The sequence below is a fragment of the Heteronotia binoei genome, chromosome 11, assembly GCF_032191835.1.
Source record: "Heteronotia binoei isolate CCM8104 ecotype False Entrance Well chromosome 11, APGP_CSIRO_Hbin_v1, whole genome shotgun sequence".
Lineage (NCBI taxonomy): Eukaryota > Metazoa > Chordata > Lepidosauria > Squamata > Gekkonidae > Heteronotia > Heteronotia binoei.
This window is the reverse complement of record NC_083233.1, coordinates 53449377-53474691: the sequence shown is the minus strand read 5'-3', so window position 1 is coordinate 53474691 and position 25315 is coordinate 53449377. Positions and strand designations below refer to the sequence as shown.

Below are 25315 nucleotides of genomic sequence, written 5' to 3'. Positions count from 1 at the left end.
CTCTCAGCAACAGCCATGTGAAGTAGACTCAGGTGGGCAGCTGTGCTGGTCTGAAGCAACAGAACAAAGTTTGAGTCCAGCAGCACCTTTAAGACCAACAGAGTTTTATTCTGATCTTTGTTGGTCTTAAAGGTGTAGCTGGACTCAAACTTTGTTCTGCTGTTTCAGACCAACATAGCTACTCACCTGAATATATCTTAATGGAAGGCCCTACATTAAGCTGCATGGAAAATGGAAACGTGCCCAGGAAAAAGAACTTTGTTGGTCTTAAAGGTGCCACTGGACTCAAACTTTGTGTGAAATAGATTAGGCTGAGAAACTAACAAGCTCTAGAGTTACCCAGCAAGTTTCCATGGAACAGCAAGGATTGGAATCCAGTTGTTCCAGGTCCTAGTCCAACACTGTAACTGCTGCTACATGCCAGCTTTCAAATACTACTCTAAGAAAGACATTTCTGCAATCTTTACAGCACATAAGTAGTCCAAGTTGCAGAGTTTTACAAAATAATTCAATCCAGGCAACACAAGGAAATTATCACAGGTAGTAGGCATTGAGAAAGAAACTTCCTTACTAGAAAGTTGTTTTCAGGCACATCCACATAATGCTGTCCACATCATGTTTCCATGTTGTCCCCCACTTTGCTTCAATCTTGCAAAACTTGGTTTGGTATGATCTTTTGGGAAAGATTGAAGCCAAAGTACTTTGGGGGCCATGCAGGTGGAAAGATGCATTTTTCACCCATAGTGATACAGTTTTTCTTATTTCAATCCCTGCCAGTGTTCATTTCTCCCCTCTGCCCTAGAGGGATTTTTTTCTTCTTTGAGAAGCCCTTTTTTGTTTATATAATATCTGCTTTGTTCAAGAATTACTATGAGGTGATCCAGCATTAGCAGCATAGAGGAAAGTCCAGCCACCTTTGACTTAGGTGTAAAGGGACAGAGACTTGGCCTTTTACCCACATCCACTTCTTCCTCTCTAGAGGAGAATGTTAATCATTCCTTCATCCAGGTGGGGATGAGAGGAAGCTGAGACTCACCTGGTCCTCTTCTTCCCATTTGACTGCACTCTTTTGATCTGAGCTGCTGGTCCGGAGAGAAGAGCAGACCTGACCCCATTCTTTTTGATGCTGAGCTAAGGAGGAGTCTAAGTAGCTTGTCACAGCCCCTACAAGCTCCTTCCCTGCAGGCTGGTCAATGGAAGGCTGGCCAAGTACCTGGAACTGATTTTATTCCTCCTGAATTCCTAAAGTGTAATGTCAGTTGGTGAGCCCCCCAGCTGGTATCCCTTTTTACTTACATCGACCAAACTGGTCATATTCCTGAGGACTGGGAATTGGCAATTATTGTTCCCCTCTATAAAAAAGGGAGAATGCATGATTCAGCAAATCACAGGCCAATCAATTTGCTTTGTATTATCAGTAAACTATATGCATCTCACCTTGATAAATTTGAAATTTGGCTTGATCAGGAAAAATTGATTGCTGATGAACAAGCGGGATTCAGAGAAGATAGATGTGCTATAGATCATTGTATGATCCTCCAGCACCTCATAGAGAAATACTCTTCAACAAGAGCAGTGTCTTTATATGTCGCCTTCATTGATTTAAAGGTGGCATTTGACTCTATTTCCAGAACTCAGCTCTGAGATAAGTTGGAGGCTACCAATATCGATCAAAGCAGGCTACTTTTTCTGATCCATGAAAATACCTCTCTAAGGGTCAGGTGCAGCAAAAGGGACATTTTTCAAATGCTGTTTCCACTTTGAGAGGTGTGAAATGGCTGTATTTTAGCACTGGCTGCCTTCAACTTTTATATTAATGACCTGGTCAAATCTTCAAGAGACCAGGCTTTCCATCCTCCAAAACTACAGCATCATCAGATTTCTATATTACTCTATGCAGATGATGCAGCCATTCTGTCAAGGACCCCAGTTGGGCTCAGAAGAGTCTAAAGGCTTTAGTACAGCTTTGCAAAGAAAACTTTCTTGCCATAAACTATCAAAAAACAAAAATAACGGTTTTCAGTAAGAAACAGAAGTCTAGAACCTGGACCATCAATGGCCACTTGATTGAACAAGTGCAGACCTTGAAATACCTTGGTACAGCATTCCATGCCTCTGGTTAAAACACACACACACACTGCTCATGAAACAGATATTGGGCAAAAGTTGGCTCATAATGTACTTGGATTTCTTCAGACTAAGGACAGACATGACATTCCAGCTGCCCTAAAACTCTTTGAAGCCAAAACCTTGGACTAACTTTTATGCGGAACTATGATAGGGGCAACATTATCTTCTTTTGCCACCCTTGAACGTGTTCAATCAAAGTTCCTAGGAGCTGCACTACAAGTTCCCAGTTGTGTGCCAAATGCATTGCTACACCTGGAGACTGGCACTGTCAGAGTGGAAGCTAAGATGTGCCTTGCCTCCCTAAATTATTGGCTTAAGATCAGCTATTTTCATTAAGGCTTGACCCCACTACTTCTAGGTGAACATCAGTCTGCATGGCTTAAGACAGTCCTTTGTAAATTTGCGAGTCTAAGCTTTTCACCTTCCATAGTTTTAAGAATAGGTTTTGACCAGGCAAAACAGGCTATAAAAGAAAGGATATTGAACACTGAACACCAGTTTGATTTAGGGAGGGTCCCCACTTTCTTGTCCTCTATGAACACCGTATATATATAAAGCTGGCTGCCTATCTGTCCCTCTTGAAGATGCATAGTCACAGGAGAGCCTTTACACTTGCAAGGTGTGCTACACTTCCCTCCGCTGTTTTAGATGGGCGATTAAATAGAATTCCCTATGGGAAAAGGTTTTGCCCCTTCAATGAAGGAGAAATTGAAACTAAATCACATTCTTCTGTGTTGTCCCTTCTATCAAGATGCTTACACTAAAACCATCACCCCTTTGATTAACAGAATACCTGGAAGAACGAATCTGGAGTATGATAGGCTACTTCTAGAAGACAGAAACCCAACAACTACAGCCTCAGTTGCAAAATTTTGTGCAACAGCCTATAAAATCTGTCAGTTGCTTTCGTTATCAGGGTTGATGAAAATAACGACTATATTATTGTCTATTTATATTATTGCCTTTTTTAAATTCTGTTTTTTATCAATAACTTTGTAGTATTTTATCTATGCTGGTCTTTGACCATACAGTATATTAAACTTAACTTTTAGGCTGTGAAATGTTATTACTCTTTGTTACAAATACATTTTGATGGTGTGATACTTTATACCTCTGTAACCCTACATAAGCTAATTTACTGTGTTTTGACTGTTGTCTGTGTAATTCTAATTTCAACTCTTATAAAGTAGACCCATTTATGCTCCGTAATTCCTTCTTCCTTGTCCGAGCCTTACAATTTTCAGCGCCGCAATTTTTTCTAAACACATATACAGCCTTAAACCTCATTTATGCCTCATGTTTTGTAGCTATGTATATGCATATATACTTAATTCAAAGTGTGAATAAAAACAGTAATGAGAAATACTGCTTTCAGAGAGGTACATTCAGAAGTGCCAGGTGGCTTCATTTTCCTGTTGTGTGTACTAGGTAAGAAACCTGGGTTGCTTCTTAAAAAGGAACATGTTTTCTCATATGAAGGAAGGTACACTTACATAACCAAAGAGTCAAGTTGATCAATTTAATTTTAATTTCAAACTTCTCATTAAAAAGCAGTGAAGGGGAGAGTTTTATAGAAAAAGAGAAGGGTGTGAGAGAAAACATTGACTGAATCAATCTGCTACTACTTTAAATTTCTTGGTGTCCTTCTCAACATGTCTTCCGATGGTGTAGCCAATAATACTTATTACTCAGTAAAGGTCAAGTCATACTTTGCATTTGAATATGTTCCCTTCTGAAGTGACAACCCACATCCGGTCCAGGTCATAGGACACATGCTTAGCTTTCCCATTTTTTTTGTCTACTAGTGACCAAGAAGTTCCAATAGGATTGCCTTTGGTGATTCCTTCCCTGGAAGAAAAGGTAATAAGACAGGTGTTCATTTAGCTCTGTATGAAAATGAGCATCCTTGAGGTTAATTTGATAAATGGACCTAATTCACTGTTGCTTTACCTATTGGTTAAAGACACATGTGCAGAAGCCAATAGAAAAGAAAAAATTGCTAGAGATGCAAATCTTCACCCCAAATGGATCAATCTGATGCAAAAGTGACCCAAACAAGGCTGAATGTCTGAAGCGGCTCCTGCTTCCAGATAGGTGTTTTCAGTGGATTGAAGCCACATATTACATTTAATTGCAGATAACTTTCCTCCCATGATTTATTTGTAAAAACTGCAAATAACTGGAGGGAGAATGAGTCCAGGGTTGCTACGTAACCTTTACCCTGGCTATTCTGCTCAAAATCTCTCCTAGATCCTTTTGCCCTCTCAAAGAATATTCAGATATAAATATATACAGCTGCCATGTCTTTTCTCTTCAATTTGTTATTTTAGATGGGAAAATGGTCTCAGGGGAAATGATCTAGCAGCCTTATTCATGAATATCCTGCTTCCTTCCCTCGTTATGACCCAAAAAGTCTTACAACATCATTTTCCAGGCCTCCATTTTATCTTCACAATAGCAACCCTGTGAGCTAGGTGAGGCTGAAGGAGTGTGTGACTGGACCAAGATCACCCATTGAACTTCCATGGCAGCCTAGGGGTTCAGATCTTAGGCCAGCACTCTAACCCATATAACATGCTGGCTTTTTCCTTGCTGTAAGGTTGCCAGGTCCAATTAAAGAAATATCTGGAGACACTGCGGGTGGAGCCAGGAGCAAGATTATGACAAGCATAACTGAACCCCAAAGGAAGTTCTGGCCATCACATTTTAAGGGACCACACACCTTTTAAATGCTTTCCCTCCATTAGAAATAATGGATAGGGGCATTGTTTTTTGGGGCTCATAGAATTGGACCCCCTGGTCCAATCCTTTTGAAACTTGGAGAATGTTCAGAGGAGAGACATCGGATGCTATGCTGCAAATTTGGTGCCACTACCTCAAGAAACGCCCCCCCCCCAAGAGTCCCAGATACTTGCGGATCAATTCTCCATTATATCATATGGCAATCGGTCTCCATAGGGAATAATGGAATACCCAGCAGACATTTCCCTGCCCCCTGCACTTTCTGATGACTGAAGCAAGGGGAGGGCCTCCAAACCGAGAGATGCCCTGCTCCCACCTGGGGATTACAGTTCATTATTGAGGCAATACAAAGAACAAACATTGTGATATACAAGCTACCATGTTTAGTATCTTTATGAGTCATATAAATCTGTTGTATGTAAAGTTGTCTCTCTCTCTCTCTCTCTCTCTCGGCTTGGCTTCGCGAACGAAGATTTAAGAAGGGTGCAATAGTCCACGTTTGCTGCAGGCTCGCTGGTGGCTGACAAGACCAATGTGGGACAGGCAGGTCTGGCCACAGCGGCTGCAGGGAAAAGTCTGATTTAGGGTTGGTCCCGTAGCAGTGCGATTCTTTCTCAATCTCCTTTTGTCCTCAAGACCAGCTATGCGTGCGTTCTCAAAGGAAGAGACAGCCTGGTGGATGGTGTGCCTCCATGCTTTGCGATCTGAGGCTAGGTCAGACCACTGGTGATGGTTGATGTGACAGGTGCTAAGGGATTTCTTCAAGGAGTCCTTGTACCTCTTCTTTGGTGCCCCTCTATTTCGATGGCCGGTGGAGAGTTCGCCATACAGGGCAATCTTGGGAAGGCGGTGGTTTTCCATCCTAGAAATATGCCCTGCCCAGCGCAGCTGCGTCTTCAACAGCAGTGCCTCAATGCTGGTAACCTCCGCTCGCTTGAGGACTTCAGTGTTGGTCACAAAGTCACTCCAGTGGATGTTGAGGATGGTGCGAAGGCAGCGCTGATGAAAGCGCTCAAGGAGTCGCAGGTGATGACGGTATAAAACCCACGATTCGGAACCGTAGATGAGGGTTGTCATCACAACCGCTTTGTAAACATTGATCTTTGTGCCTTTTTTCAGATGCTTGTTGCTCCACACTCTTTTGTGCAGTCGGCCAAATGCACGGTTTGCCTTTGCCAGCCTGTTGTCAATCTCCTTGTCGATCTTGGCATCTGAGGAGATGATGCACCCCAGGTAGCTGAACTGCTGGACTGTCTTCAGAACTGATTCACCCACAGTGATGCAGGGGGGGTGATAATCTTCCTGGGGTGCAGGCTGGTGGAGAACTTCTGTCTTCTTCAGACTAACTTCTAGGCCGAATAGCTTGGCAGCCTCTGCAAAGCAGGACGTCATATGCTGCAGAGCTGATACCGAGTGGGAGACGAGTGCAGCATCATCAGCAAACAGTAGCTCTCGGATGAGTTTTTCCATTGTCTTGGAGTGTGCCTTTAGTCGCCTCAGGTTGAACAGGCTGCCATCGGTGTGATAGCGGATGTATACACCATCGTCATCATCTAGATCTACTGCGGCTCTTTGAAGCATCATGCTAAAGAAGATCGTAAAGAGAGTTGGCGCGAGAACGCAGCCTTGCTTTACACCTGTGCCTATTGGGAAGGGCTCCGAGAGGTCGTTGCAGTGTCTGACTTGGCCTCGCTGGTCTTCGTGTAGCTGGATGATCATGCTGAGGAACCTTGGGGGACATCCTAAACGTTCCAAGATTTGCCACAGGCCTTTCCTGCTAACGGTATCGAAAGCTTTGGTAAGGTCGACAAAAGTCACATACAGAGCCTTGTTCTGTTCCCTGCATTTCTCTTGGAGCTGCCTGAGAACAAATACCATGTCGGTGGTGCTCCTGTTAGCTCTGAAGCCGCACTGGCTCTCTGGGAGGAGTTCTTCTGCAATGGTGGGCACCAGTCTGTTCAGGAGTATTCTGGCAAGGATTTTGCCTGCGATGGAGAGCAGGGTTATCCCCCGGTAGTTGGAGCAGTCTGACTTTTCCCCTTTGTTCTTGTGTAGGGTGATGATGATTGCATCGTGAAAGTCCTGTGGTAATTTGCCTTGTTCCCAGCAGGTGACAAGTACTTTGTGAAGTGAGCTATGTAGTACTGTGCCCCCATGCTTCCAGATCTCTGGTGGAATTCCATCAACTCCTGCTGCCTTGCCACTTTTCAGTTGCTTGATGGCTTTAACAGTCTCTTCTAGGGTGGGGATCTCATCCAACTCTGTTTTCACCGGTTGAAGTGGGGTGAGGTGGATTGCTGAATCTTGAACTACGCGGTTGGCACTGAAGAGAACCTGAAAATACTCCGACCACCGGTTCAGTATGGATGCCTTGTCTGTGAGGAGCACTTGGCCGTCTGCACTATGCAAGGGACTCTGAGCCTGATATGATGGACCATATACTGCCTTCAGGGCTTCGTAGAATCCTCTTAAATCACCAGTGTCTGCACACAGCTGGGTTCTCTCTGCAAGCTTGGTCCACCACTCGTTCTGAATGTCTCGAAGCTTGCGCTGGAGGTTGCTACATGCAGCGCGAAAGGTTGCTTTTTTCCCAGGACAGGAGGGCTGAGCAAGATGTGCTTGGTAGGCAGATCTCTTTTTTGCCAGTAATTCTTGGATCTCTTGATTGTTCTCATCAAACCAGTCCTTGTTCTTCCTTGTGGAGAACCCGAGGACTTCTTCAGAGATCTGCAGGACGGCAGTTTTTAGGTGTTCCCAGAGTGCTTCTGGAGAAGGGTCTGTGGGGCAACTGGGGTCCTCAATTCTTGACTGGAGTTTTGCCTGGAAGGCAGCTTTAACTTCGGCTGACTGGAGGCTGCCAACCTGAAACTTCCTCCGAGGGATACCTCCTCTCCTGGGTGTGGGTTTAAAGTGAAGACGGAGACTGCAGCGTACAAGACGATGATCCGTATGACATTCTGCGCTGGGCATTACTCGGGTGTGTAAGACATCTCGAAGGTCTCTCTGGCGCACCAGAATGTAGTCGATAAGGTGCCAATGCTTGGACCGTGGGTGCATCCAGGTTGTCTTCAGACTGTTCTTCTGCTGGAAGATAGTGTTGGTGATGGTGAGCTGGTGCTCCATGCAGAATTCTAGCAGGAGGCGCCCGTTGTCATTGCAGTTGCCAATGCCGTGTTTGCCAAGTACTCCTTTCCAGGCTTCCGAGTCTTTACCTACTCTGGCATTGAAGTCGCCAAGGATGATCACCTTGTCCTCTGTAGGGGTCTTCCGTACGAGGTTGCGTAGATCAGCATAGAACTTGTTCTTTTCTGCAGGATCTGCTTGAAGGGTTGGGGCATACACACTGAAGAGTGTTGCATGCTGCTTGTTTTGAAGTGGGAGGCGCATGGACATGATGCGATCTGAGTGACCTGTTGGCAGGTTTTCGAGTTTGGAGGCAATGGAGTTCCTGACCATGAAGCCAACGCCAGAAAGGCGGCTCTCAGCCTTTGACTTACCCGACCAGTAGAGGGTATAGCCAGCACCGTGTTCTTGAAGACTACCTTCCTCAGGGAAACGGACCTCACTGAGAGCTGCTATGTCGATATTCAACCTGAGAAGTTCGTGGGCAACTAGAGCAGAGCGTCGTTCAGGGCGACCACTGCCTACTGTGTCAAGCATGGTTCTGATGTTCCAACACGCAAGCTTTAGTCTTTGCACACTTTGTGAGGCAGGTGCATGCCTTTTCTTTGTTGTTATTTTTCGACCGCAAGTAAGGATGCCCGTTGACCGCGGCTAGCCAACTGGGGTGGGGGAGACGAGCTTTGTTTAGGCCACCTTTTCTAGGCCCCTCTCCGTGTGGAGCAAGCAGTGCTGTCCCTAGATAAGGCTGCTTGGTCGTTCAGGGTGCTGCCGAAAAATGCTTTCGTCTCCGGGTTAGCATCAGGTGACCAATACCCTGAACCGCCTACATGCAGGATCGGGACTGCGGCTTCCAGTGGCACCTTCCACCTGCCGTTTCGCCCCTTGCCCATCGCTGCAGGACTTGATGCGTTGTGTGTTGTGTGTGTGGATATGCCCTTCAGGCCTGCGCAGAGGAATTTTTTAGGTGAAGCGCAGTGTGCGCGGTACTGGCTCCACCCTTTCACCTGGGGGTCATCTGCCATGGCCCAGTAAGCTGGGACGCTGGCAGCGAGTCCTCCAGGTGGTAGATGTTACATTAACGAGCTCTATCTGCCCGGGTTTGATGTTAGAGTTTTCCTTCTCTTAGGCTGGCGAGGTTGGTGGGCCCAGCCTGCCCATCCGGTTATACCGCCGGACATTCGGTCGCACCATGACGTAGCAAACTCTGTGAAAACGGGGGGGACCAGCGAGAAGGTGTTGCTACGGATGCAGTAATGCAGGAGAGGCCATTGCAGTGACCATCTGCCAGGCATAGCCAGACAGTGACCACGCGGCGTTCACTACACCGGGAGAGGAGAGGCTATGTATTGCGCATGCACTTTCCCTGGGGGGGTAGGATTCCCAGAGGGAGCCCACCCCCCACCCACCCCCATGTAAAGTTGTATTTATAATATAATACATGCAACAGATTTATATGACTCATAAAGTTACTGAACATTGTAGCTTGTATATCACAGTGTTTGTTCTTTGTATTGCCCCACCTGGGGATTGGCAACCGTACTTTGCTGACTGATCTCCTCTCAGAGTTGCAGCCACAGGAGACTTTTTTCCCCATTTAAAAATACATCAGGAATGTGTATAATGTGTTGATTGGCTTTGAGGTGGTCATGCTTGAGATTGAAACTGAATCCAATGACCTGCCCTGGGTGGTTTGTACTCAAATGCTGCTTGAGTCACAGGTATTCGGTCACGAAGGAACTGAAATCCCTCCAGAATTATCTCTTTGCTTTAGTATTTGCTACTCTGGTTCAAGACATGCCACAGCCTCCTGTAAGTGGCAGTACACCTCCAAAAGATGGAGACTCTTCCAGCCAGAGTCTTCTTAATAGTACCTGCGATAAATCTGTCCAGCGCTGTTTGCTCCATACACATCTCCTTCCGTCCCAACCTCAATCATGGAAAGCCCGCCAGGCACATTCTGCCACCTGGATCCGGCACAGGAATCTGGGGTGACATCATGCCGGAAGTAGATGGCGTCAGCTGAGTTAACTCCCCAGCAACCCAGTGGCCCACAGGAGTAGTATTTGAGCTTTCCTTCAATGTGGATCCAGGGCAATGCAGAGCTGCCATCAGCAGCAATGGCTGCTGACTTGGGCAGACAATAGATGTCATCATTCATGTTGACTCCAACTATAAACTGGCTTCCACCTGCATCTATCTGTTTGAGCAAACCTGAAAAAATAGCAGAAAGATCTAGGATTTTAGGGCAACCTATCAAAATGTATATATTAAGGATTAGGTCACATTTGGTACGATATGCAGAAAGAAATTCAGTTGTTTCAGCTGATGTCAACTAAGCCCTGGGTGGTTCATCATGTGCCCAGGCAACCATACCACTGGAGTTTATGGCGGCATATAAGATGAATGGGATCTGGATTCATTGTACAACCAGGAACGCTGAAGCATATTTAGTAAGTACTATGGCTTTTGATCATGCAGTGGTGGAATTGCCATTTGATGTGCATGTTAGAAGCCTGGTAATGTATGAGGATATGCAAAGCTAGCCCTTTCTTTCACACATCGAGTTTTATGGGTGCACACCATTCAAAGAACTCTGTAATGAGTATTGTTTTACAATAAAGTATTAGGGAAAGAGCAGTCCTTGGATGTTTACTGAGTGTAGAACTTCCATTGTGAATCAAGTAAAGTTCCTCCATAAAAATTCAATTGGCATCTGTTGTCTATTTGAGAGCCTGTGCTATATGAGTGATGGAACACAAACCAAAGCAGATTCTGTATCCCCCTTTCACAACTTCTGCTCCAGTGCCTTTAATACAGACTCCAGATAGAAGGCTGTTTTTTTCTCTTGGTTGCACCTACCCAACAACCTTTTCTTTATATCATTATAGGACTCAATCAGCTTGCAAATGACAGATAACATGGGCTGACTGTAGGCACTGGGTGAGAACAAAACTTCAGAGGCAAAAGTGATTACACAAGAAAGCCACCTTTTGCCAAATTTTGCTAATAAATATTCTTTTTTGTGCATGCCTTTAGCATCCCCTCTCCCCGTTTCTTATGCATCCATACAACCATGAATCAGCTGTCTTACAATACCTGTAACCAGCCTCCAGCTGCCACCCACAAGCCTGTAGATGTTATGATTTGAGTTGACACCCCAGACTCCAGAAGGACCAGTTGTGACATGGGTCAGTCCCCCTGGTAACTGGGTCCATGTGTTTCCATACAAGGTGTAAATGTTGCTTGCACTGTTCACACCAAAGACCTGTCCATTGCTGACATCGATCTGGGTCAATGCTCCAGGCACCTGTTCACAATCTGAAACTAGAGCAAAAAGGTGTCATGTTTATATGCTCATCCACAAATGTAGGTCTGTCATAAATGCAGGTCTATCACAAATGTAGGTATATCCCAAAGAGGATAAGATTGGATTGAGATGGGTAGAATACTGCAGATATCCCTGCTCCTGTGAGGAACCATCGCTCATGCAAGTCTCAGTCTGGAACAAGAAAATTATCTCCTGTTCATCTGGGTATGAACAGCCTTGTGGTTTGATAAGGACATTGTATGATAAGGATTAGAAGTCTCCTGGTGGTCTTCCATTTATGGTATGGAATGAAAGATATGTTCCATATCTCCAGCACCCTAGTGGTGTGTTCCTCCTGATCTGGCCTAGCTAAAAATAATGCCTGAGCAAAAGCCCACCTGGTATTGGGCTTAAGATTGTGTTTGGTGGCCTCCATATGGGTTTCCCTGATTCCTCCCTCCTTGTTCTTTTGCCTCTCCTTGGTTGCTGCTCTGGTTTTCTCTACTAGCGACATCCACAGCCTTGACTTCTGCTCTTACAACCCCTCCGCTTTTACTAGTTGCCCTGATAGGACCTGCTCATTCAGTTATAGAGCTTGCCTTGTTAACAGAGATCTTGTTAGAGTTGCCAGCCTCCAGGTGGTGGCTGGAGATCTCCTGTTGATCAGGCAATGGAGTTCAGTCCATATGGAGAAAATGGCTGCTTTGGAAGGTGGACTCTATAGAATTATACCCCACTGAAGTCTCTCCCCAAACCCCACTCTTCTCAGGCTCTACCCCCACCCCCAAATCTCCAGGTAATCCCCAACCCAATGCTGGCAACCCTCATTCTGGTATCTGCAGTGGCCCCCCTCCCGCCAAGTATCATGCCTCAGTATTGTTGCTGCTTACAGCGTGGCGGCAACACCCTCATGCCATTCAGAGGAACTCATCATCAATAAATACTATAGGTACCTTGATGTAATCATAGCAAAGCTTGGATATTTGAACCACAGCAATCTGAATTCCCCCTTACTGTGAGTCACAGGCTGCAGAGTTTAGGAATGAAGTTCTAGTTCCCACTTACTGAATGTGATTCTATATAGCAATATCAGCATGTAATGGTCTCTCTCATTGTCTTTAAGAGAGGCACTGAGTATTCTGTTTTGAATTAGATGGGGAAGAACATATAACCCCACTCCCCAAATCCACATCTCCCACTTGACACATTTTTGACAACATATTTGCTTGTGCTTGCAGTGCCATTAGAAATGAAGATGGATGGGTCATTCCCCTTCATTCTATTGTTCCATCCCTTACTCCAAGGAAGGCAATTGGAGTGTCTGGATTCCTCCGTTAGTCTCCCCCCCCCAACCCCAATGTTATCTTTGAATGTCATCCTAGGTCAAAAGATGCATCTCAAGGGTCACCATGTAGCACACTGCAGGATGTTAAATATTTAGCCTTACCCATTACAGAGACACAGTGTATTTATCTATCCCCTTTTCCTCTGCAGTGGAGTGTGTGAAGCAGTTTACAATGTACAAATATACAAAAAAAAAAATCCCAAGGAGTACAATATGCTTCATTCTGAACTGTTCTTAGATTCATTGGGCTGCCTCTCTCATAACCACAAATTATGAACAGTGAGCTAAGAGCCAAAGATAAACAGTCTTGCTCTTTGGCTCACACCAAAAGGCTCAAGCCTTTGGCCACGCCCAAGATTAAATAGCAGGAAGTATCAGGAAGGGAAACAGAAGTTCAGCCCAGATCTTAATCATCCAAAATACTTGTTGCCAACAATTCTCTTTCCCAGCTGGTTCATGCGTCAAATATTGCATAACAACATATAGATATATTTGCCTTGAGATTGGTTCTGCCGCATATAAAAATGATCTCTATTTGTGTTATCTGCTTTTCTTCATTCTTTTCCTTGTGGTAAATGACAGAGAACTGAAAGGCTAATAAAAACTTGTTTATAGTTTAATGTTGGTGCTCATATTGATTCATAAGATTAGATAAAATACAAATAGCTGCAAAGAAAAGTTGTACAATTGCAAGGCATTATTGTGGGGAAAACCCTTTAATCACACAAAACATATCTCAATTTGATTTGGCCTGCACCTTTTATGTCTTCCACATCTAAATATGCCTTGGAGATTTCAGTCACAGCTCCTTCCAGGCCTGCAACTTCAGCTTGAATCAGAACATGTCATGTTATTCCACACCATCATGTAATAAGTTTCTGTGCCCACATCAGTGACTGCCATTGTTGTGAATTGAGGTCAGGGCAATCAAACTCCTTAACAGTCAGCAAGGATGCATCTGATGAGTTCTGCTAAGCAGTATGACAGTGAGAAGATATGGTGCCAGCTTCTAGGTAGGACCTGGGGATCCTCCAAATTACACCTCATCTCCTGATACAGAAATAAGTGCCCCTGGAGAAAATGACTGCTTTGATCGGTGGACTGACTCTATGGCATTATAACCCACTGAAGTCTCTGCCCTCCCCAGGCTCCATCCCAAGCCTCCAGGAGTTTCCCAATCTGGCAATGCTACCCCCATTCCCCACTGATGGCCTGGGGGACCTGGCAATCCTAGAGCAAGAAAATAGACTTTGAGGTGTGAATTTGCATTGCAAAGTATAGTTTTGGACTGGATTTGCAAGCGAAGTTAATATGTCATGATGTTCATCTGAATGCCTCTTGCCATATTTGTTTAGCCATTTTCAACCTAGTTTTAAGCAGGCCATGATGGCAATGGCAGAGGACATTTGCCATAGGGCCATTCATAGTTATAAATGTAGATAGCAAACAGCAGGTAAGAACCAATGCCTCAGATTAGGATTTTTTGAAGGATGTGGGAAGTCAGAGCCTGGGAAAAATCTCCTAAACTGCTAATGATCCAAGAAGAGCCTTGGCAGATAGTCAGCAACTGGTTTCTAACTCTAACCTCTCCATAGCAGAATTCTTAGAAAGCACTTGCATCCTTGGAATCCTGCAGCAGTTAAGCACAGGAAGAATGTCGGTTTGATCAGGTCAGTCTTGGAAACTGCTTAGAATTCCCAGGCTTTGCCACAAATGAAATGTTAACAAAAGAATGTGCATCTGTACATAAGCATAATGCCTCTCAGCACTGAATAGGCATAGGCTGTCTGGACACATTGTGGGTAGAAAATTTAAGATCAGAAAGTAGGCTGTGTGTCACAATGCATGCTTCTCCCTTTAAAAAGGAAGCACCAGTTGTGCAAGAAACTGTATCCAGTAATGCCATTTAGGAAGATCTGAGAAGACCACCACCATTCCTTGCAAACTTTGAGCTTCAGATGATTATTTAAAATGTTCATCAAAATGCAGAGCTGTTTGAACAGTGATGATGAAATTCCCATGATTATTAGAATGTATTTAAAAAGTAGTTATTCTCAGTGCTCTTAACACATACTGCTTTTTGTGCAGTTCCATTGTGAATATCACAAAAACCAGTCTCAGGTTCCCTTTCCTCTTTCTTAAAAACAAGATTGACAACTCCAACTTGGGAAATTCCTAGAAACTTGGGGCCAAAGTCTGGAGATAGTGGAATTTGAGGAGGGGCAGCAGCTCAGCGGGGATGTGATGTTAATCTAGGACTTCAGTTTGTTCTAGACTCTATGGTATACCCTCTGAACCTGCTATTTCATCTGGGGGAACTGATCCTTCTGGAGATCAGTTGCAGCTCTGGAAGAACTCCAGCCCCAACTTGAGTTTGATAAACAAATTTAGAAGATATTTCCTTTCATTTTTTTAAAAAATTCCAACCATAAATCTATTTAGCTTGCTCAAGAATCGTAAGTGACCAAGCTTTATCAGTTTAAAAGTACATGAATTTCATTGCAAATTAAATATATATTAAGCATCAGCTATTTTGGTCTAGTTTCTGAAAGGGATGAGAGCTGGGAAATAACATCTGTCTCAGATATTTTACTGTCTTTAAAAGAAAAGGAGGGGGACTGTGTTACAGAAAATACAAGTGATTTTCTTCACTTCAGTTTGTTCTAGACTCTATGGTATACCCTCTGAACCTGCTATTTCATCTGGGGGAACTGATCCTTCTGGAGATCAGTTGCAGCTCTGGAAGAACTCCAGCCCCAACTTAAGTTTGTTGAAAACTTGAAAAAGAGAGGATGACACACAGGAAGCATTTGCCTGTATCACTGGATAATGTTTAATGTCTTGACACCACTGGCCATGACAAACAAAGCAAGCACTGCTGGCAAAGAAATTATGAATGACTGGTCAACCTTTGCAGTTCAAAATTTTTCCTTCTGTAGTCAAAACCCACAGGTGGCCCAGGTCATACGACACGTGTTTAATCGCTCCAAGGTCAAGGCTCAAATGTTCCCACGCAGTTCCAATGGGATTGGCAGCACTGATTCCAACCCTGCAAGAAAATTTAACAAGAATATCCTAAGAATTAGTTTGCTTTGTAGTTGTGGGATGAAGTTTTTGAATTGCGTCTCTATGTACAAGTGTTACAGACAATAAAGTTTTAAAAACTGCTAGAGTTATGTGTTCTATGAGTAAAGTGAGACACTAAATCTAGGATCTGAAGAAAACACCTTGCTAGGGCATACATTGCTTACTTTTGTAGCCAGGACTTTTCAGGTGTTTGGCAAAATTGGCATTGTCCATTAGAAATCCAGGCATAAGGGAAACGACCAGCTGGTTATTAAAAGTAATTTGGAATGGAAGGAAAAACCATGACATTGCCTGGGCATCTACACACCCTTTCTGGGCTCCTTGCTCTAACTGCCACCCACCTGGTCCCCCCTATTTGGTCTTCCTCCTTCTTCCCCCTATCTACTATCAAAAAAGGAGGAGGAGACTGGATTTATATCCTGCCCTTTACTTGGAATCTCAGAGTGGGTTAACAATATCCTTTTCCCCCCAAAACAGACATGCTGTGAGGTAGGTGGAGCTAAAAGAGCATTTTCAAGAACTGCTCTTGAGGGAGCAGTTCTGAGAGAACTTGTGACTGACTGAAGGTTCCATCAGCAGGTGCATGTGGAGGAGTGAGGAATCAAACCTGTTTCTCCCAGATTAGAGTCTGTGCTCTTCTTAACCACCAAAGACTCGTTAACGTGAACATCTCTGGTGTGTGGCTACCCATGTTCCAGCCTTTCTTCATTCACTTAAAACTTCATTCTCAGTCATTAAAAAAAAAAAAAACTAGACCGGATGCAGAGATATCCATGATTTTTAAAAGCAGCCAAAGGACACTCAACTCAGGTTAGGTTTGTGACAAGAGGACAGGTGATGCTAAGTCATCTCCCTGAGCCACTTTCCTGATATAATTTTGAAGTGTTACTTGCCTCATGGAGGAAAACCTAAATGGTAGAGTAGGGTTGCCAAGTTTGCTCAAGAAGAAGAAGACTGCAGATTTATACCCTGCCCTTCTCTCTGACTCAGAGCGTCTTACAATCTCCTGTATTTTCTCCCTCCACAACAGACACCCTGTGAAGTGGGTGGGGCTGAGAGGGCTCCCACAGCAGCTGCCCTTTCAAGGACAACTCCTGCAATAGCTATGGCTAACCCAAGGCCATTCCAGCAGCTGTAAGTGGAGGAGTTGGGAATCAAACCTGGTTCTCCCAGATAAGAGTCTGTATACTTAACCACTACACCAAACTGGCTCTCAACCCCCACCCCATAGGGAAGAAATATCTGGGGACTTTGGGGATGGAGCTAGGAGACTTTGGGGATGGAGCTAGGAGACTTTGGGGGTGGAGCCAGGAGCAAGGGAGTGACAAGCATGATAGAACTCCAAAAGGAATTCTAGCAATCACATTTAAAGGGACCATGCTCCTTTTAAATGCCTTCCTTCCATAGGAAATAATGGAGGATAGGGACATCTTCTTTGGGGGCTCATAGAATTGAACCCCCTGGTCCAATCTTTTTGTAACTTGGGGAGTGTTTTGAGGAGAGCTACCAGATACTATGCTGAAATTACGGTGCCTCTACCTAAAGCCTCTGGAGCCCCAAATACCTACAGATCAATTATCCATTATACCTTATGGGAATTGATCTCCATAGGATATAATGGAGTGCCCAGCAACAATTTCCCTCCCCACACCTTTCTGATGATCCTGAAGCAGAGGGAGGGCTTCCAAATCAGGGGATTCCCTGTCTCCAACTGGGGATTGGAAACTCTACTGCAGGGAGCTTCTTTCTCAGATTTCTCTGGGCTTAATCTCTAAAATCACATTGTGAGGGATAAACTTTATCTAACTCTTTAAATAAGAAACTGCACCTATCAGGAGAAGGAGAGAGAGCAGGGAATCTCATGTTAAGCATGAAGTATTTTTCAGGTGGGCAATACTGAACTGTTCCGCTATCAGTTGGTTATCTCTCTGTGGCTTGGCTGTCCTCTAATGCTACTTTTCCCTCAGCTGTTTTCTGATACGGAAGGCAATCCTGGCTGGGAGAACAGCACCAGGACCAATGAGACACAGTTATGATTCAGCATCTCTCAACCATCCTTTTAACTCTTATACTCAACTGCCACCCTATAGATCCACATTTAAAGTGATGGGCCCATCGCTATCACATCTAATTAATATTAGGGGCACAGTTCCTGTGTAAGATGCATGGCTTTATGGAGAGGAAAGCCTTTCCCATTCTCTAAGTAGTCCATTCTGTACCTCCGATAAATCTGTCCAGCGCTGTTTGCTCCATACACATCTCCTTCTGTCCCAACCTCAATCATGGAAAGCCCGCCAGGCACATTCTGCCACCTGGATCCGGCACAGGAATCTGGGGTGACATCATGCCGGAAGAAGATGGCGTCAGCTGAGTTAACTCCCCAGCAACCCAGTGGCCCACAGGAGTAGTATTTGAGCTTTCCTTCAATGTGGACCCAAGGCAGTTCTGAGTTGCCATCAGCAGCAATGGCTGCTGACTTGGGCAGGCAATAGATGTCATCATTCATGTTGACTCCAACTATAAACTGGCTTCCTCCTGCATCAATTTGTTTCAGCAAACCTGAAAAGTAACAGAAAGATCTAGGTCTACTGGACATGAGACTTGAAGCCTAGTGGAACAGAACTGAATTAAGTTTGCTCCCAACATATATTTGTCCCCATATATAAAGTTTGATAATTGACTGTATTCCAGATAAGCCTCTGACTGCTTGAGGGTTTGTTGAATATTGAAGTATATCTTTAACATCCTGTATTGTTTTCAGTGTAGCACAGTATTTGATGATTGATGTATGCAGATTTATTTACCAAATTCATATGTGGTCTTTCACCTCATTTTGGGGCTCAAGGAAATTTCAGGTTGAAATTGAATTCTGGCACACTGAATATTTGCCTGTTCAATTCTCTAATGAAGATATAATCAAATTTTAAAATATGTCAGAAGAAATCAGCTAGGGATTACAATCATGGGTATGTTTAGGTTGACATACCCTATTTTATCCCCTTGTAATATAAACCTGGTGTATAAGTGTGTCCAACCAATCATATAGACTAATTTCATCAACATGGGATGGAGTGGGGGTTAGAAACTAACTAACTGGCATATTGTACAACCAGAAAATACTCTTGTATTTTTTTCCCTTCAGCCAGGCATACTTCCAGGTCAAGAGCCCATATGACAGAATAATATTGTGTAGAAATAATGGAAGAACATTTTCAGTGCATTATAAACACAGGGAAAGTCGTATATTTCTCTTCCAGTTTGCCATTTCTCCCCACATGCATATATTTTTCTCATTAGGAAAATATGGATTTTTGGTTCTTCTGAAGTAATTTCTCACTATCACAGAAGCAGAGATCAGTGCATGACTTATACAGATGGCTGTACTTACATTATGAAAATATAATTTGGGTTTTAAACACATTCTGTCTTCAATATCCATATCTCTGTTTATTTATTCTCCTTTCACACCCCCACAAAGTGAGTTGACTTAAAATACCTGTAACCTGCTTCCAGTTGCCACCCACAAGTCTATAGATGGAGTTAACTGAGTTCACACCCCAAATGCCATCAAGACCGACTGTGACATGGGTCAGTGCCCCTGGTAACTGGGTCCATGTGGTTCCATACAAGGTATAAATATTGCCTGCTCTGTTCACACCAAAGACTTGTCCATTGCTGACATCAATCTGTGTAAGAGCTCCTGGAACTACAGTACACTGCAGAGCTGGGGTGGGAGAGAATGGAAGGAAAAATATCATAAGCATGGATTTATGAGCAAATAGGGAAACTCCAGAAATGAGGTAAAGAACTGAGTGGATGCAAGGATATGGAGGCCACCATTCCAAAGGGGCACCACAGCTGGCTGCTTAGAGTACGCTCAGTCTTGGCCTATATATTCCTTGCATTTTTCTTCATTGTCTGTTGAAATGGTTAGGGTTCCCAGTGTGGTGCCCATGAGTGTCATGGTGCCCATTGACACCTTTCCTGGTGCCCAAGTGTTTTCAGGTAGTGGGTTGAGCTAGGTGGGGGTTTTGTCCAGCAAGACTTCTGATTAGTCATCGGAGAGTTGACTGACTGTGCAGATTTTTTAAAAATTACTTTGTCAGCAGTTTCCACCACTGCAGAAGAATTTTCACTGTATGACTGAAAGCAAGATGCAGCTGCCATTTTATGGCTGGATCCACATCCCATGACAGCCATTTTGTGCTGTGCCCACCACACTGTCTCAGAATTCCAAATATGCCCACAGGCTCAGTAAGGTTAGAGATCCCGAGGTCAGAGTGTCAGATTAGATTCTTGGAGACCTGGGTTCAAATCCCTCATGGTATCATGGAAGCTCGTTAGGTGACCTTGGGCCAGTTACACACTCTCAGTCTCCATGGTTGTTGTGATCATAAAAGGGAGGAAAGGGTAACAGTGCAAGTTGTTTTGGGTCCCCATTGCAGAGGAGAGGTTTAAATGAAGTAAATACGTTTTAGAGTATGGGTGGAAGGTACATAATAGAGAAGCTTAGCTGAAACTAAGCAGATTTAGGTCTGATCAGCACTTGGGTGGGAAACCACTCAGGAATCCTTTGTGAGTTACATTGAGTGGCATGGTTGAAGAAAGCTGGGGTATACCTTTCTTACCTTTTTTGACATTTTATACCCCACCTTTTGATCGTTTAACCTCAGAGGCTGCTTAGAAAGCTCAAGATGAGATAAGCTTTGTATTGATCATGGCACATCGCTAAATGAAATTAATCATGATAACGAAACAAGTTCTGAGATCAAAAGGATAGTGGCCAATGAACATTAGTTTTTAAATTGTTATGCAGGGCTGCTTCCACACAGAGACAACATCTCTATATTGTTGCTCCTGAAGATGCAAAGGCACTCACGGTAGCAATGGAACATCCACATGTAAGTTTCATCCTCACTTTCCTTGTCTCAGCCTTGGTGGCTGCCATTTTCCACCCTACAACTGGAGGGCTATTTTGAAGCTTGTAAAAAGCATCAGCTATAATACTATAGCATAACATTTTGTTGTAGCAGTCTACTAGACCCCAGCTTTCATTGCATAAAAGTGTCTAGCACTTTCCATTGAACAATTATAGGACAAAATGTGCAGCCAGGATCTGTCCCCTTATAACCAAGCAGCTAAAAAGGCTAGATACTTATATTTTTTTAAAAAAAGATAGGAACTAGTTTATTGTTATACTAGACATTATGTTGTTATGACATCATAGTGATATAGCCATTACTAATATTTTTAAAAGCCCCAGAAAGTCCTCTAGTGGAGGAAGGAAATGGCCATTGCAAGCACTTGGGGTAAACAAAATAGTGTCAGTGAGGGCTGGACCGGAAAAAAATGTGCATCTTCCCATCCACACATAATCCAAAGCAGCTTTAACTATGATAGTTGAAAATGATTATCTTTGACCAAGATTGGGAAAGATCACACCAAACAAAACATAGAAAGGATAAATAGAGGATGACATGATGTAACTGCTACTGAAAACAATGCTGTTGAAAGGAAGTCAAGGAAGAACAGAATCCTTGTGGAAACACGGTAGTTTTCAGTTGCTTCTTGAACATTGTTGGTCTTAAAGGTGCTACTGGACTCTTACTTTATTCTATAGTACAGGGCTTGACTGTGTGTGCATACAGTGCCGTCAAGTCACAGCTGACTTATGGTGACCCCCATAGGGTTTTTAAGACAAATGATTAAGCAGAGGTGGTTTGCCATTGCTTTTCTCTGTAGAGTTTTCCTTGGAGGTCTCCCTTCCAAGTACCGACCCTGCTTAGCTTCTGAGATCTGATGAGACTGGGCTATCCCACCTGCCCTCCCACAGCCCCTAAAATATTTATTTAGGGGTCTAAGTATATGATACACTATTCTGTCTCCAAGTTCTATCAAGCAGATGTGCAGTGGGAGTTTCCAGATGTAATTTAATGTTCAGGTATGTAGAGATCCTATTTGGATCAGACTTGTAGTGTGTGGTTGTGGGTTAGAAGAAAAACTCTTCTTCCATTTGTAATTAATTGATCCACTCCCCCCAGATTCCTTTAGTTATGAAGAGGCAGGGTCCTTTGTGGCTGAAAGTACTCTGGAATGGAGATATGTGTGCTACATTAGGGAGGGAGATGTTTGCCTGGACTCCGTTTCCCTCACTGAACTCTAATTACGTAGAGAGAGAGATATTAAAACAGACATACATCTTCTCTGGGCTGCTTCAGTTTTAGGATATACAAGTCTCTTTTTGCACAAAGGCCAGAGCTGTAGGGGAACTGCACTGTAATGATAGGTTGATGAGAATCGGAACTAGACAAGAGAACTCGGCACTACTTCCTGATTGTCAGTCCTCCTTCCCATAATTCCTTGTGAGCCTAGGGGTGCCAGATCTGGGTAGGGAAATTCCTGGAGACTTGGGGGTGGAGCCTGGGGATGATAGTGGCCTCAGCTGGGTATAACATCATATAATTCACCTCCAAAGCAGCCAGGACGACTGAATTCTGTCATATGAACTCTGTCATTGTAATTCTGGAGGATCTCCAGGCCCCAACTGGAGGTTGGCAACCTTACTTGGCCTTTCAGGTTGTTCTTCAGCTTTTAATCAGGCTTTCTAAATTGTATTCTTTGTAGATGCCTCCATTTGTATTCACATGAAGATTCTATCCCCACTAATGAATCTATGTCTCAATAGAACAAAATTTGAGTCCAGTGGCACCTTTAAGACCAAAGGTTTTATTTAAAGTATAAGTTTTTGTGTATACACACACTTACATCTGAAGAACCATACATGCACATGAAAGCTTATACTTTGAATAAAACTTTGTTGGACTTAAAGGTGTCACTGGACTTGAACCTAGTTCTGCTACTTCAGATCAGCACAGCTACCCATCTATCTCTCAGTATTTAGAAGGAAAGGCGACATGGTATTGCCTGATCTCATCAGATCTCAGAAGTGAAGCAGGGTTATTTATTTATTTATTTATTTATAATTTAGATTTATATACTACCCTTGCCTGAATTCACAGAGCTCAGAGCAGTTAGTACTTGGTTAGTTAGTTAGTACTTGGAAAGTAGACCACCAAAGAAGACCTTGCAGAGGAAGGCAATGACAAACCACCTCTGCTTCTCACTTGCCTTAAGAACCCTTTGCTGGGATTGCCATAAATTGGCTGTGACTTGATGACATCTAATAAAATAAATTCATTAATTTATTTTATTAGATTTGTATCCTGCCCTTCCTGCAAGCAGGCTTTTAAATCTGGGGCGAGGTGAGCGTGGAATTTGGGCTCCTCATTCTCAAGGGAGTATGTTCAGCTTTCCTTGACATTTGAACATTCTCTCTTCTTAGGGTTGCCAGGTTGGGAAACTTCTGGAGATTTGAGGATGGAGCCTGGGGAGAACAGGGACTTCAGTCAGGCACAATGCCATAGAGCCCACCCCCCAAAGCATCCATTTTTTTCCAGGACAACTGATCTTGGTAGTCTGCAGATGAGCTGTAATTCCAGGAGAACCCCAAATCCCATCCAGAGGCTGGCATCCTTATACCTTTCTCCGGAGTGAACTGGAGAAAGGTACAATAACTTTCCCCTGTATGCACTATGTTGTGACCAGGGCTTTTTTTTGGGGGGGGGGGGGTAGAAAAAGCCCATCAGGAATTTATTTGTATATTAGGCCACACCCCCTGACACCAAGCCAGCCAGAACTGCATTCCTGAGTGTTCCTGCTCAAAAAAATCCCTGGTTGTGAAAATTAATCCCTCTGCAAATGTTTGCAAGTCTGCCCTTGAGGCTTTTAAATGCTGCATGCCCGAGGTCTAAAGGCAGAACATTTTCGGGGGGGGGGGCCACTAGAGGCATGTCATCACTTCTGACATCACAAAACTAATTAAAAAAATACAGCTCCAGACTGTTTCTGTGTAAAGGACACATTTGTGCTTACCTGAGGTGATTCCACACAGGGACAACAGAAGCAATAAGCACTCATGAAGGCCCCTCATCATGTTCAAGAGAAGCCTTGGTTCTTGGATGGAAAGAAACAAATTTAGATAGCAGCACTGAACATCTCTTCCCTGAGAAAGGTAGGCTGAAGCAAATTGCCCCAATCTGTGAAACCGCAAAATCTTCTTGCTAACATTTCATCCTTACTCAAAAGTGCAGTGAGGGTGCACTTGGCTTGAGTGAAAAGTTCTAGCTGCCTGATGAAACATTAGACTAGCCTAGGGGTGGCCAAACATGCTTAATGTAATAAGAGCCACATAAAATAAATGTCAGATGTTTGAGAGCTGTAAGACATGGATGTTTGAGAGAAGGAAGGAAGGAAGGAAGGAAGGAAGGAAGGAAGGAAGGAAGGAAGGAAGGAAGGAAGGAAGGAAGGAAGGAAGGAAGGAAGGAAGGAAAATATATGAGGGAGACAGGTGGAAAGAAAGCAACTTTAACTTTAAATGCCGTCTCCAAGCCACTGGCTGACTTGGCTTAGAGAAGTGATTTAAAGAGAGGAATGCCTGCTTCAAGCCTACTGATGGGGAGGTGGGGGCTTTGGGACCCATACAATATGTGTGAAAGAGCCACATGTGGCCACCCCTGAACTAGATGACCAATTGTGGAGGCATGCAGCAGGCAGATAAGGAAAGGTCTAAGGAAACACCGGGAAGTGGAGGCATAACTGTGAAGAAAGGGAAAAGGTGCAGCATACTGGGGCACGGTGATTTCCCTATTTGAGAACTTTGTCCCAACCATTTGAGGACATATTTTGCAACCACAAGTGTGAAGCAGCTCTGAGCAGGCTAGAGGAAAGAATTTGCAAGTGATGATTTCCTGTTACTACAGGGCTGGTGAGAGAAACCCGATGGGCATTATTGGGCTTCCTAGTTGTCTGGCAAATACCTAATAGCTGACAGATGCAACAGGGGTGCCAGACCACCTTTTCAAACAGAGCTGTATATCTAGCAACCAGCAGAATTTCAGCTTTTTAACTTTCTCTTCCTGCAAGAGGGATGTGTGGTGAACTGAATCTCTACCACCACTTATTGAGGCCAGCAGCAGCCCTTCAACTCCACTCTGTGCTTCTGCATGCCGCCCACCACCCCCGCTGGACTCCCGAGTCCCAACTCTCTCGCCGGCTCCTCCAGGGATCCTTCTCGGCCGCAGGTCCCCACGTCGGCCCCTTCCCCGCCTCCACTGTCCTCCGACTTCGCCGGTTCGGCTTCCAGGCGATCGAGGTGGTCTCGCGGTTGGTGGCACTCCCAGCTCTCCCTTCTTGCAGTTAAGTCGAAGGCTGTTGCCGGGGCGAGGGGAGGCGACGGGCTCCGGACAGCCCTTTAGCATAATTTGCCTTACCTTCGTTTCTTGACAGAGCAAGCTGTTGCGAAGAGCTTCTTTCTGCCTGCAAGATACAGGTGAAGAGGAGGCTATTTATAAGGCCCCTCTCTGAACTCACCCTCTTGATCTACAGGAGGGGCTAAACACTTGTGACAGTTTCTGGTACACACGTGTTTAACCAAATTTTCATATCTGGAAGTTTGGATGGGATGGGTTTGTAAGAAAAAGAAGGAACAAGGAAGTTTGTAAGTCCTGTCTTTCAGTTAATAG

General features: G+C 44.1%; 1 protein-coding gene across 1 annotated transcript; it reads right to left on the bottom strand.

The window, feature by feature from the left end:
- Nucleotides 1-3638: 3638 nt before the first annotated feature.
- Nucleotides 3639-23796, bottom strand: LOC132579492 (uncharacterized). Its single transcript, XM_060249894.1, has 7 exons — nt 23667-23796; nt 19231-19458; nt 17954-18293; nt 15557-15696; nt 11092-11319; nt 9867-10206; nt 3639-3978 (listed from the first exon to the last, which is right to left on the bottom strand). Exons 1-7 carry the CDS (start codon nt 23725-23727, stop codon nt 3834-3836), a joined length of 1482 nt encoding a protein of 493 aa, XP_060105877.1. The 5' UTR covers nt 23728-23796; the 3' UTR covers nt 3639-3833.
- Between the last annotated feature and the right edge of the window lie 1519 nt (nt 23797-25315).

Excerpts from the sequence above, each read along its gene's own strand:
- LOC132579492 (XM_060249894.1), bottom strand. The coding sequence starts at position 23,727 with ATGATGAGGGGCCTTCATGAGTGCTTATTGCTTCTGTTGTCCCTGTGT. Across the intron at positions 11,320-15,556 it reads AAAAATTTTGAACTGCAAAG|TTTCAGATTGTGAACAGGTG; the intron begins GTTGACCAGTCA and ends TTTTTGCTCTAG. Across the intron at positions 3,979-9,866 it reads GCTGGACAGATTTATCGCAG|GGAAGGAATCACCAAAGGCA; the intron begins GTACTATTAAGA and ends CTTTTCTTCCAG.